Raw genomic sequence first — 12468 nt, 5'->3', positions numbered from 1 at the left:
AAGCAACAGAGTAACCACATGGAAGTTTCTCTCTCCCTCTGTCATATGGTTATCTGGTGTAACTCGAGCAACAATTAAAATGTGTTCTTGGACGTTGAAGCCAGATATCTGCTCCTGTGATGGCAGAGTGATACCCTTTTCAAGTGGCTGCCACTTCAATTCCACATCCCACTCCCATACTGACATGTCTATTCACGCCTCCTCTACTGCCACATTGAGGCCAGACACAGGTTGGAGGAACGACACCTCATATTCGCCTCGGTAGTCTCCATCCTGACGGCCTCAACATCGATTCCTCTAACTTCCGGACACCCCTCTCCACCCTTTGTTTTCCCTCATTCCTGTGGTCCCCTCACCCCTTCTCTTGCCTCTCCCCTGCCCTCATGACCTGCTCATCTATTCCCCATCTCCTTCCCTTTATTCTATGGTCTACTGCCCTCTCCTACCAGATTCCTCCTCCTTCAGCCCTTCGCCTCTTCTCCCTATCATCTCTCAGCTTCTTACATCATTCCCTTTCACCCCTCTCCCCCAACCTTCCACCTCTCACCTAGACTCACCTATCACATGCCAGCCTGTGCTCCTCCCCCTCCCCTTCTTATTCTGGCGTCTGCCCTCTTCCTTTCCGGTCCTGATGAAGGGTCTCGACTGTTTATTTCCTTCCATAGATGCTGCCTGACCTGCTGAGTTCCTCCAGCATTTTGTGTGTTGCTCCAGATTCCAACTTCTGCAGAATCTCCTGTATCACCCTTTCACTTTTATGGATTGCTCATGATTTGGATGTTCCATAGTCCATTCCTGATGGCCACTGTCACATATTTGGAGGGGGTTTTAATTTCTATTTGTATATCAGTTGTCCACATTTGCCAGCATTTGTGCAGATGTGTTTTAGAGATGACCTTGATCTAGTTAGGAGATTAAACCCAGGGATTTGATGCCTTTGATCTTTCATATGGCATGACCTCTTCCTTTTGGCTTTCCAAATGTTACTGGGGTTGAAATTGCCTTGCTCGAGATTAATGCCTGTTTGCAGAAGAGCTTGTGTGACTTAAGATGCTCTTGAGGACATCGTTGAGGCCCTGCTGAATTCATTAAAGGATGGCAGGTCACTGTCTTAAAAAGATCTGAGGAAATTTCAAATGGAGTAAGTCAGATTGGGCAACAAAGCAGAGTTAATGGGAACAATGTGTGGGCAATGATAGAAATATCACTCACATTATTACATGGTGCTTTGCTTTATTTTGGCTATTCCAGGTTTTACTAGTTTATTTTTCAATCTCTTAAAAAAAATGCTTAATAGAAAAGACTTATTTCTGTACCAAATGGCTTCCTTCCTTGCTGTAATTATTCTGTGATTTTATATATTCCACTGTATTAGTCAATATTTTACTGGGAGTTTAAGTTTAGAAGTTCTGAGTTAACGCATTATCATTATTTTCATGGGGGGAAAGAAACCACATAATCAGCAGTTGGGAAACACAAGGGGAGAAAGGTTTGCATTTGTAAAGCACTTTTCATGACCATAAAATGTCACAAAACATTTGCAAACCAATTTACTATTTTAGAAGCAAGGGTAATAGTGGGGGAAGATGTAGAATCCAATTTTTTTGCACAGCAGGGTTCCACAAATGGTGATATAATAATGATCAAACAAATTATCTTTGTGATGGTGGGGTGGGGAGAGAGGATATTAAATAATTGGCAACAAAAAAACCCAGGGGATTCAAAAAAAATCCCAAGGAGTCTTTGTCCCGAGAGCGCCGCAAGTTAACAGCTCAACCAAAATACAGCACTTATGATGATGCAGCACTCCCTCAGAATTGTATAGATCTGTCAACTATATTTTGTGCTCAAGTTTCTGCAGTGCGTATATATAACTTAATGCTGCCTGCTTGCCCAAAGATATTGTAATCCAGTGTAGGTGGCACATCTGAAGTAGTGGGGCAGATCTTTTATCCCAATGCCAGCATTGATACAGGGCTTTACACTGGTATGCCTGCAGACATCTTTTTTTCTAGCATTGGCATAGGGCAAAGCCAGCAGTGGGAAATTGCACCCTCTCACCAGTAGCTGCTATACCTTTGTGCTGCACCAATATATTCTTCGTGGAATCCCTTGGGACAGTGTGACCTTCTGTTGGCTTCTTGGTTCTTGGGCTGGGAAGCCTACCAGCTGAGGCAGTGCTGGGTTAAAGTAGACACAAGCACAGTGAATTGGAGACTTCAGCTTTTTGAGAACAGTAATAATTAACTTTTTAATTTTTTTAAGCAAAATTTTTAATTTTTTAAAATCTGTTCCAAAGAGTACTTTCTTTGTGCATGTCAAAAATATTAAGAAACATAAAATTTCCCCAACCACATTGACATTTTTGAGAACCCAGAACCTTGGCTGTGGGTTTTGCTGGCTGTTCTGTAACTGCAGTAGACTGTCTATGCTGAGATAGTCCTATGCCCAATTCTGCCCTGGAGCCTTGCTCCCAGCGGAAAACTGCACCTGGGGTCATAATTGAACAAATAGCATGGTGCAGGGGTAGATGGCCAGCAATATTTTGGACAATGAGAGACCTAAGATTCCTCACCAACTCAAAGTGAATGAGCTGTCCTGCAACTGACCTTGAAGATTCTAATGAAGTCCAAATTGAAAAGAAGGTATTGATGTGGTATGGTAGCATAATGGTTATGTTACTAGACTAGCAACCAGAATTCTGGAACATTTATGCAGAGATGTGTGTTTGAGTCCCACCACAGCAGCTGGGGAATTCAAATACAAGTAATTGAATAAATCTGGATTTAAAACCAGTTGGTAATGGTAAATATGAAACAACTGGATCGTTGTAAAACTGATGTTCTTCAGGGGAGGAAATCTGCCATCCTCCTCTGGTCTGGCTGACATGTGATGCCAAACCCAGCAATTAAAAATGGATAACAAATGTTGGCTTTTCCAATGATATCCATATTCTGTGACCAAATGCATTGAAACAAATAGGTCAAGTACTGGGATTGCAGCCCAAGGGTTTTCAAAATATACTTTTAACATTGCTGTCAGGCCATTATCTTCTTGTTGCTCCAACTAAAAATTAATTTTTCCCACACATTTTATCTGCATTTGAACTAAATAAGGAGCTTCTGGCTTGCCAAACACTTCTCTTGTCTTTCTGATTCACTTGCATCTTAGCTTTAGAAGTCCTGTTTGGGGACATTTGCTTTTTCCAAAAATGCGTTACAGCCACAAACACACACGCCAACACACACCTTTGTTCAAATGCTTTCAGGCAATCACAACTTACACACACATGCACACACTTATACACAATTATACATTTGTGCATGCTCTTACACTCTCATCTTAATACACTCTCATACATACAAATCAGGTCTTGCATATAACACACACACTCGTTCTCCTCTTTACACCCATGCACTAGCACATACACTTATGCAAATATTTTCTTACCAGTGTTTTTTCCTTGTGATATTCAATGAAATTATTTTTTTAATTTCAAAATTATTGCTAAAATCTGAGTGTTATTTTACAGAGTTCTATTACCTGCAAATTAATGATATTCTGACAAGCCTTGGACAATTGTGTGAATGTTTATTCTCTGCACATCTACAGGACCCAAGGGGCAAAAAGGCAAATCAGGCCGGTTGGGTCCTGATGGCCCCATTGGACCCCCTGGACCTCCTGGAGCTCCTGGCAAACCTGGGCAACGAGGGATGACTGGAGACCGAGGTGAGAAAAAAGTAGCATTGATTGTTTATTTTACCCAATGAAAAATATGGAATCATCTTTTTTAAAACAAGCTCTCCAAGACCTTTCTTTTACTGCTATAAATGTTCTTTCTGGAATTTTTAGCTGAAATATTCTTGTAGTTAAGGGTTTAGTCCTAACCACAGAAAGAGTGGTTTCTAATTGGAGGGAAGTGGTGGTGGTTGAGGGGGGAGGGGTAAGACGTAGAAGCTGGTGGTAAAGGGGAATTTAAGGAATTTGGGGAGGAATGCAGTTGCCTGATTACTCTGCCCCTGTAAATTTCAAGGGGGAAGCCAGGAGTAGATCATTTTCTGCCTACCCAATGTCATTGTCTAGGTTCAATGGAGACACAAGAGACTGCAGATGCTGGAATCTGGAGCAACAGACAATCTGCTGAAGGAATTCATCGGGTCGAGAGGCATGTGTGGAGGGAAAGGAATCATCATCGTTTCAGGTTGAAACCCTGCGTCAGGAGTCCAATTCCTGAAATGTCGACAATTCTTTTCCTCCTACAGATGCTGCTCGACCCGCTGAGTTCCTCCAGCAGGTTGTTTGTTGTGTCTAGGTTCAGACTGACTGAACACATGTCTAAAGCTTTCATCATTCCAACTTTCAACGTTCTATCAACCTATCAACCTACCAGCCTATCAACCTTGACCACAGCTCTAACGTATTTTTCACTAATAAATCAAACTATAGAAAGAAAATGATAAAATCCCAAATATTTATGCCTTACCAGTGATTCTTCTAAACAGCTCCAAATGATCAAATTTAATTCCCTGGTTCCTGGAGCACTGGCCATCTTAGGCATCTTGTGGGTTCTCATTGACTTGCTGGAAAGATCTATCCTTAAAATGGCCTAACTAAACTCTCAAAACCAGTTTTCATGGGGCATCAAGAACCTTGGCAGTTTCTGAAATATTTGTGTGCTTTTATTGCTTTCTCTGAATGCATTTTTCAAAATCAGTTGGAGGTGGTGAAAACAAAACTGTTTATATGTCTAAAATTGTCCCCAAAGGCTGTAGAAAATGAACTTCACAGGCAGCTTGTCTCCGTTTAGAATGGCTGCATGTGACCTGACACCTTCCAGAGCATCAGTGACTGTATTGGGGCTGCTTCCTGCACTCATTGCAAAACTGATAAACTTAAGTGTGTCGCTGCCAATTTCCACCCTCTTCTCACCTCCACATGATCCATTCCCTGACTTCCCTTTCTGGATCTGTGTGTCGCCATACGTTAGGAGACATGCATTGCACACAAGTGCTTCTGAGATGTCTTCCTTCTTCCCCACTGTGGCCTCCCCTCTACCACAGTGTTCAGAGCCTTTGACTATATCTCATCTATTTCCTGCAATTCTGCTTTCACTCTCGATCCTCTTGACAGAGCAAGGATAGAGGTCCCCGGGTCCTCACTTTCCATCCCACCATCCCACTGATCAACTCTTGCAAATCCTGCTCCCTTCAATGAGGTTCCACCACCAGACACATCTTCCCGTCCCCTTTCAGCATTTCGAAGAGACTGTTCCCTTCACGACTTCCTGGTTTGCTCTTCCAATTTCCAACAACCACTCCCTACTTACGGCACTTTCTCATGTAAGAGCAGGAGAAGCAACACCTGTTCTTTTACCTCTTCCTTTCCCATCATCCAGGGACGCAAACAGTCTGTCCAGGTGAAGCAGCACCAGAGACCAGGACTGAACCCAGGTCGCTGGAGCTGTGGGGCAGCAGCTCTACAAGCTGTGCCTCTCTATCAGAGTTATTCCCTTCATCCTATTCATCCCTCCCCCATTCTCTCTGCAACATAAAACTACCCTTTTTTTCCCAAGTTCTGATGAAGGACCTTTGACCTGAAACATTAACTCTGTTTTTCTTTCCACAGATGCTGCTCAATCTGCTGGGTATTTTTTAATTTCACACTTCCAGCATCTGCAGGTTTTGTTTTGTGTTTCAAATTATACAGCAGGTCAGGAACTACAGGTTAACGAAGGGTCCTTGCTGGGACATCACCACTACAAGCACTGACTTACCCCCATGCCACATTCATTTTTCTGTATGGATCTTTTCCCCAGAGGCAGAACTGACTTAGATTACAATACCTCTGTGCTCTGTAATTTGCTGCTCAATGCTTTGGATCCATGTTCGCTGTTGCTTGGGGTCACACACAGTTTACAGTGTGATCATACCATTCCACTGCATAGCTGACTTCCTTAAGATGGGGAAGCAAAAATATTATTACATTTAAAAATATGGAAGATGTAAAATAAAAATGGCACTGAACTAAATAATTCCTATAGATGTTATAAGCCAAATATTAATCTCTTTAAGAAATCCTTCATCTGAGGAGCTTTCTTAAATGTTATTTGAATACTTCTGCCTCCCAATTTTTTTTTAGGAATTTTAATTTTTGTTTGTGACTTCTAAGAACCCCTTTTATCTTGGTTGCTGCAGAAGGTTCGATCTGCAGAGGGAGCATGTTTAATGATAAGGAAAGCAAGCATTTCTGCAGTGGGGATTTTGGCCCTCTCCCACTGGCTGATCCTGTCCCCTACGGGCACCCATGGGTAAAAGTGCAATCATGAAGAAAGTGCAGCAGACTTCCACTCGGTATCATTTAAATACTTGTGAATGAGGCTGGCGCATGAAATGGATCAAACATTTTGACTTGCCACAAATCAAGAAATGCTCGCTGGTAGATTAGAAGCATGGGACCAACTCTCCCATTTCCAAGTGGTCACAGACCATGTGAGCGCTCTTAGGTTCTGAATTGGGCTTAATTTCATATAACAGCTATGGCACTGTATTACATTTACTGTCACAGGTTCTACAATAGCAGAAGAAAAGGCAGTTCCTCGGGGATCAACTCCAATGCATGTTCAAAATCAGAACCAATATAACCGAGTCCAGCAAATTTAATAACATTTGCTCATCTTGAGTAGTTTGAACATACAGTATAGCTGCCATTGATTTATTATATTTTTGTTCCTTACTTTAGGCCTTCCTGGAGAACAAGGGCCACCAGGAGATCTGGGTCCCTGCCCTTCACCCTCTGGTGGTTTTCTGATTGTGGTGCACAGCCAGTCAGAAAGGATACCTACTTGTCCTCAAAACATGCCAAGCCTTTGGCAAGGATACAGTTTGCTTTATCTGCAGGGCCAAGAAAAGTCTCACAGTCAAGATCTTGGTAAGTTTAAACCTTTTTGGACTGTCATCTTGCCATGTTTTCACTTTTGTTCTTGGCCTTCTTCGGACATATACTAATCTCAGTACAACTCCAAATGATAGTACATACAATGCTGTGGATGCAACATCCAATTTCATTTACACATTAAATGAGACTTTTTTCCTGGTATCATTTTCTTGGAGGCAGGTTAGACTTTACAGATGTTCCACGTCAACACCCAGCTCTACCCCTGCTGGGTGTTCCCTCTCAATGTTGCCAGGCAACTGCTTAGCATTCAGACTTCAAAGAACCACAATTTTCTCCTTTTGACCACTCTACACTTCTGAAGTGTATGGCTGTAAAGTGCTCTGGGATCTCCTGAGGTTAGAAGGGGTGCTATATAAATGCAGGTCTTTCCCCCCATATATTGAAGAAATTGCTTGACATTCAGTCATAGATGAGCAATAAGGAGACATAGACCTGGGTCTCATCAGCGTTCGCTGATCAACTGGTAAATCTGAATCAGTGCTTTCAAGGGAATGGATATTTGGGGGAGAAATTTATTATCATTGCCAAATAGAAATATTTTTTTCACCGTAATCAATTGGCATCATTCTGGATAGAATTGGGATTTCTTGCAGTGCAAGTCAGAGCTGAAATGTTCAGGTGAAATATGCAAGGTGATAGGTTATTCCACGTGCAGAGAAGACCATACCATTGTCTTCTGACCCTCATCACACACGCCACCACTGATTCCATCTCCCTTCTCAGATTATTCACTATATTTCCTCTTCATCCCCCGAGCTGGATATCTGATTCTATGCTCCATCCAACACAACCTTTGCCTACTTTCTCCTCCCCATTTCATCCATGCCTTCAGAATTAACTGTTCCTGACTGACCTTCAGCCCTATACTTTCCAAAGCTTCAACACATCCAAATCTCCACCATCCATAACCTATACCACACTAATTCTACTCTCCCTTTACTTCTGTTTCTGCTGACCTGCTTGAAGTTTAAAACTCACACCTTTTTCCTTAAACTACTTTATGGCCTCACTCCTCGATGCTTCTACAGCCTCCCAACACCCTACCTTCATCACTAAATACCCCAATTATAAATGATTTCAAACGGTTCCCTTATACAATGAGATGGACTATGATCTCACGATCTACCTTGTTTTTGACCTTGCACCTTATTGTCTACCTGCGCTGCACTTTGTCTGTAGCTGTGACACTTTACTCTGTACTGTTATTGTTTTTACCTGTACTACATCAATGCACTCTGTACTAACTCAATGTAACTGCACTGTGTAATGAATTGACCTGTACAATTGGTATGCAAGACAAGTTTTTCACTGTACCTCGGTACAAGTGACAATAATAAAGCAATACCTCTATTAGTCACGTGTACATCAAAACACACAGTAAAATGTATCTTTTGCATAGAGTATTCTGGGGGCAGCCTGCAAGTGTCACCACGCTTCCAGCGCCAACATAGCATGCCCGCAACTTCCTAACCCATATGTCTGTGGAATGTGGGAGGAAACCGGAGCACCCGGAGAAAAACCCACGCAGACACGGGGAGAACGTACAAACTCCTTACAGACAGTGGCTGGAATTGAACCCGGGTCGCTAGCGCTGTAATAGCATTATGCTAACCGCTACACTACTGTGCCTGCCCTTTATATGCTTTCTATATTAAAAAATCAATGACAAAGATCATGTTTTCATATTCTACTCATTGTGAAACCACATTATAATTTGGGTAACAATATAGGTAATTCTAACTTGATAGTTCACAAGATGGTTTATCCCACAATACATGATCATCACCCCAGTGTTTCATTTGTGCCTTGACACATTGTTGTAAATCTTCTGACAACAGGATTTTACACCTCCAGTAGCTAGTATTACACATACTCTGAATAGTAGCAGTACTGGTCTGCCTCAGACACTGCATTGATGAATTATTCCCTCCAATTTCTCCTGTCCCTTTGCTCTCCTAAATTCCTCAACTGTATACTCTTCACGAGGCAGCAAGCACTCTAATATCATGACTTGTTGCCAGGTCTAAGCTTGACAGTGGGTACAGACAGGTTGCCCTAGTGTGGAGCATATCGCAACTAAACTCCACTCGAATACTACGGCCCCAGAGTAGTCAGGAGCATCTGGATGTGGAATCCAGATATACATGTTCAGATCTCACAGTGGCAACCGATGGCTTCCAATTCATTACAATTAAATAAAGCTTGCATAATGATGATCATATGTCAGTCAGATGGTCTTAAAGACTACTTGGCTCACTGGTGTTCCAAGAAGTATGAAAGCTGCCTTAGTTACCTTTATCATTCCAGGCCCTCTAAGATATGGTTGACTTTTAACTGCCCTCTGAAATGGCCCAGCAAGCCACTCAGTTGAAGAAAATGAGGGTGGGTGATAAGTAGCTGCCAAGCCAGCGATTTTTGGATCCTGTGAATGAATTTGAAAATAAGCTTCTCCTTGCTGCCCTGGAATGTCTAACAACAAGTAGAGCTTGGATAGAAACCTAACTCTTCCTCAGGCATGGTTTGGAAATTAATTATCTTGCATTAATATTAAAATATGTGAATATGTGGTATTGACACTCTGGGAACAAAGTGTCACTTTGGACTCGACAAGGATTTGCTGTTCCAGGCTTAAAGCAGCTTAGCAAGAAAGCCTGATCATTGTCCACAACAGAAACTGGAGTGTGTGCTCTGCATGGCAAGTGTGTCTCTGTAAACAGGACTGTGCACTTCACTGGCTATAGTCAGGGCTGAGTATATAGATAAGCTGCTTTCAAGAGAGTGAGTGTGTGTGTGTTTGTGTGCACAAGTACATGATGGACTGTACCAGGTGAATGTGCAATTGATAGGCTGTATCCAAGAGTTTGTATCCGATGGCTATCTCTGCATAAGAGTGACACTCTGTACCCAGTTGCTGCTCTGTTTGGTTATAAAAAGAAACTTGTTTGATTTTGTGTCTGCACAGTAATTCATTTTAATGGTCCATTCTCAGGATATTTAATATTACTTCTAATGCTTTTTTCAGATAGTTTTTGATAACTACTACTGCAATCTTACTGTTCTCCCAGGTCTACCTGGCTCTTGTCTGCCAATGTTCAGTACTGTGCCATTTGCATATTGCAGCATTGATGAAGTTTGCCACTATGCCAGTAGAAACGACAAATCCTATTGGTTGTCAACCACCGCACCTATCCCCATGATGCCACTCACTGAACATGAGATAGAGCCTCACATTAGCAGGTGCTCTGTCTGCGAGGCACCTTCTGTCACAGTGGCTGTACATAGCCAGGATCAGACTATTCCTCCTTGCCCTTCAGGATGGATCAGCCTTTGGATCGGATATTCTTTCTTGATGGTAAGCTGAATTTTTAATAATTCATGCACTTGGATAAATTATCATGAAACCAAACTCACATGGTGGGCATAAAATTGGTGTTAACAAATAGTTCAAATGAACGCACGAGGCTGCTTTTTCTCCCCCACTGACATTATTTGAAGGCTGACAAGCTGCCTATTCGCAATGAACTTCACTTCTGTTGATCTTAAATTTATCACTTGGTGCATTATCTCTGCAAGTAAATAATTACGTATTCATATTCTTTGATACGCTACAGCACTTTACAAGCATGAAAAGCACTTACTATTGTAATATATTAAAGATATATAATAAAATAGAATGTCCATGTGTCCTGTGCATAGCTCAGTAACAAAACACATGCAAAATTTTACATTTCTGGGTTAAGTTAGATTTAGCATAAGGGTGTACATTACACCTTTAGTTTTTCTAAAAACCCCATAGGAAGCCCTCCGTAGCCCAGAGGGAGCCTAACTTTAATTTTCTCCATTGAGAATTGAAGAGATTTATTTCAGATCTGTTTTTGAGGTGTTAAATATTTGGCATGAACCTGGTCCAAGTACTTTTGGTCTACCTGAACCACAAAGAAACCGAAAATTTGTGCAGTGTTTCTGCAGGAAACCAGCTATGATTTCAATCAGTTAGATGAATATATTCGAGCGAAAGAACCAAGTTTAGTGAGATACACAAGAAGTGATTTTTTTTTTACTTGGATGGTTCTGGTGGAACAGAAAAACTTTCCTTATTAATCTACTTTTGGCTAAAGTTCAAAGGCAAAACATAATTGCTCTGGTTGGTAGCATCATCAGGATTTGCTGCAACATGATGCACCTGATGCACCAACTGAGGAACACTAACAGTCTGTGACTATTTTTTTAACCTTTTTTCAGCAAGATTTTGCATGTGTTTGGAAGGGAGATCACAAGGGACTTGATTAAAAAGATCAATAGTGCAGTTTCAGTGGGTGCAGCTTCATCCAAATGCTTCATTTCCAATCTGTGCTTGTTGTCTTTGCCACACTTTGTGCACTAAAAGAAATTCTAACAGGAGAAAGCAACAGAAAGTGCTGAATTCACTCAGCAGGTGAGCGTAAGACGTGTGGAAAGAGAAGCAGAATTAATGTTTCAAGCCCAGGACCCTATGATAAAAGACGTAAGCCTGAAATGTTAACTGTTTTCTTTTCATAGATGCTGCCTAACCTGCTGAGTGTTTCCAACATTTGTTTTTATTTCAGATTTCCTGTATTTGCAATTTTTGTTTGATTTTCAAAGAAAGCAGCAGATTCTAAGTACATTGCTTGCTCATTTTTATGGTTCTTATTCCAGGGTGAGGCATGGTATAGAAGTTTAGCATTTTAAAATGAGTATTATGTTTGTCCTTCTCATAGCATACTGGAGCGGGTGCAGAAGGAGGGGGCCAGTCCCTAACATCACCTGGGAGTTGCCTAGAGGATTTCCGCCTGGCACCATTCATCGAATGCCAAGGAGCTCGTGGCACCTGCCACTACTTTACTGACAAATACAGCTTCTGGCTGACAACTGTGCAACCATACCAGCAGTTTGGACTTCATGCCCCTTCAGAAACTCTGAAGATAGAGCAATTACAGAGGCAAAGAGTTAGCAGATGTCAAGTTTGTTTGAAAAACAAGTAATTTCAATTGCATTGAAATTCAACAAGATAAGGAAATAGTAAAATGTTTTACCAAAAAGGAAGGCAGCAATTCAAGCCTAATGTTTAATGGTGCTTATTTAATTTCTTCCTAAGTTCACCTTCAACTACAGCTAATTAGAAATGTATGTCAGGAGAATGTAAAATTTACACTGGCACTAGCATGCTTATGATAATCAATACATTAAAAAGTAGAATCTATGGAGATTAAATTTTATATGAAATGTACAGCTGCTTATTGGCATCATCAGTGCAATTTAACTTATAGATATGTAAAATTATTTTTTTTAAATGTTGAGTTATTTTTGCCACCTGGTCTTAGCAGAAATTTGTGAAATTAAGATAATGAGGAATATCTACAGAACATTCACAATTTGGGCATTTGAACGTAGTCTTGCAAAAGTTATTGTAATCATTTCACAGTTAAAATTAATCACCCCAGGAATCACACTCAGGCACGTTTGAGCAGGGAAGGAGTGTGATAGCAGTCTGAA

General features: G+C 41.3%; 1 protein-coding gene across 1 annotated transcript in view; it reads left to right on the top strand.

Annotated features, from left to right (window-relative positions):
- LOC127571887 (collagen alpha-4(IV) chain-like) overlaps positions 1 to 12170 on the top strand; it is a 147506-nt gene extending 135336 nt beyond the window's left edge. The window contains exons 45-48 of the mRNA XM_052018634.1: positions 3613 to 3729; positions 6739 to 6927; positions 10020 to 10306; positions 11694 to 12170. Of these exons, the coding sequence (XP_051874594.1) occupies positions 3613 to 3729; positions 6739 to 6927; positions 10020 to 10306; positions 11694 to 11957 (857 nt within the window). The 3' untranslated portion in view covers positions 11958 to 12170. The remainder of the gene's footprint in view (positions 1 to 3612; positions 3730 to 6738; positions 6928 to 10019; positions 10307 to 11693) is intronic.
- The last annotated feature ends 298 nt before the right edge of the window (positions 12171 to 12468 follow it).

Source organism: Pristis pectinata, chromosome 6, assembly GCF_009764475.1.
Source record: "Pristis pectinata isolate sPriPec2 chromosome 6, sPriPec2.1.pri, whole genome shotgun sequence".
In the NCBI taxonomy this organism is placed as follows: domain Eukaryota; kingdom Metazoa; phylum Chordata; class Chondrichthyes; order Rhinopristiformes; family Pristidae; genus Pristis; species Pristis pectinata.
This window is presented reverse-complemented; position numbering and strand designations above follow the sequence as displayed.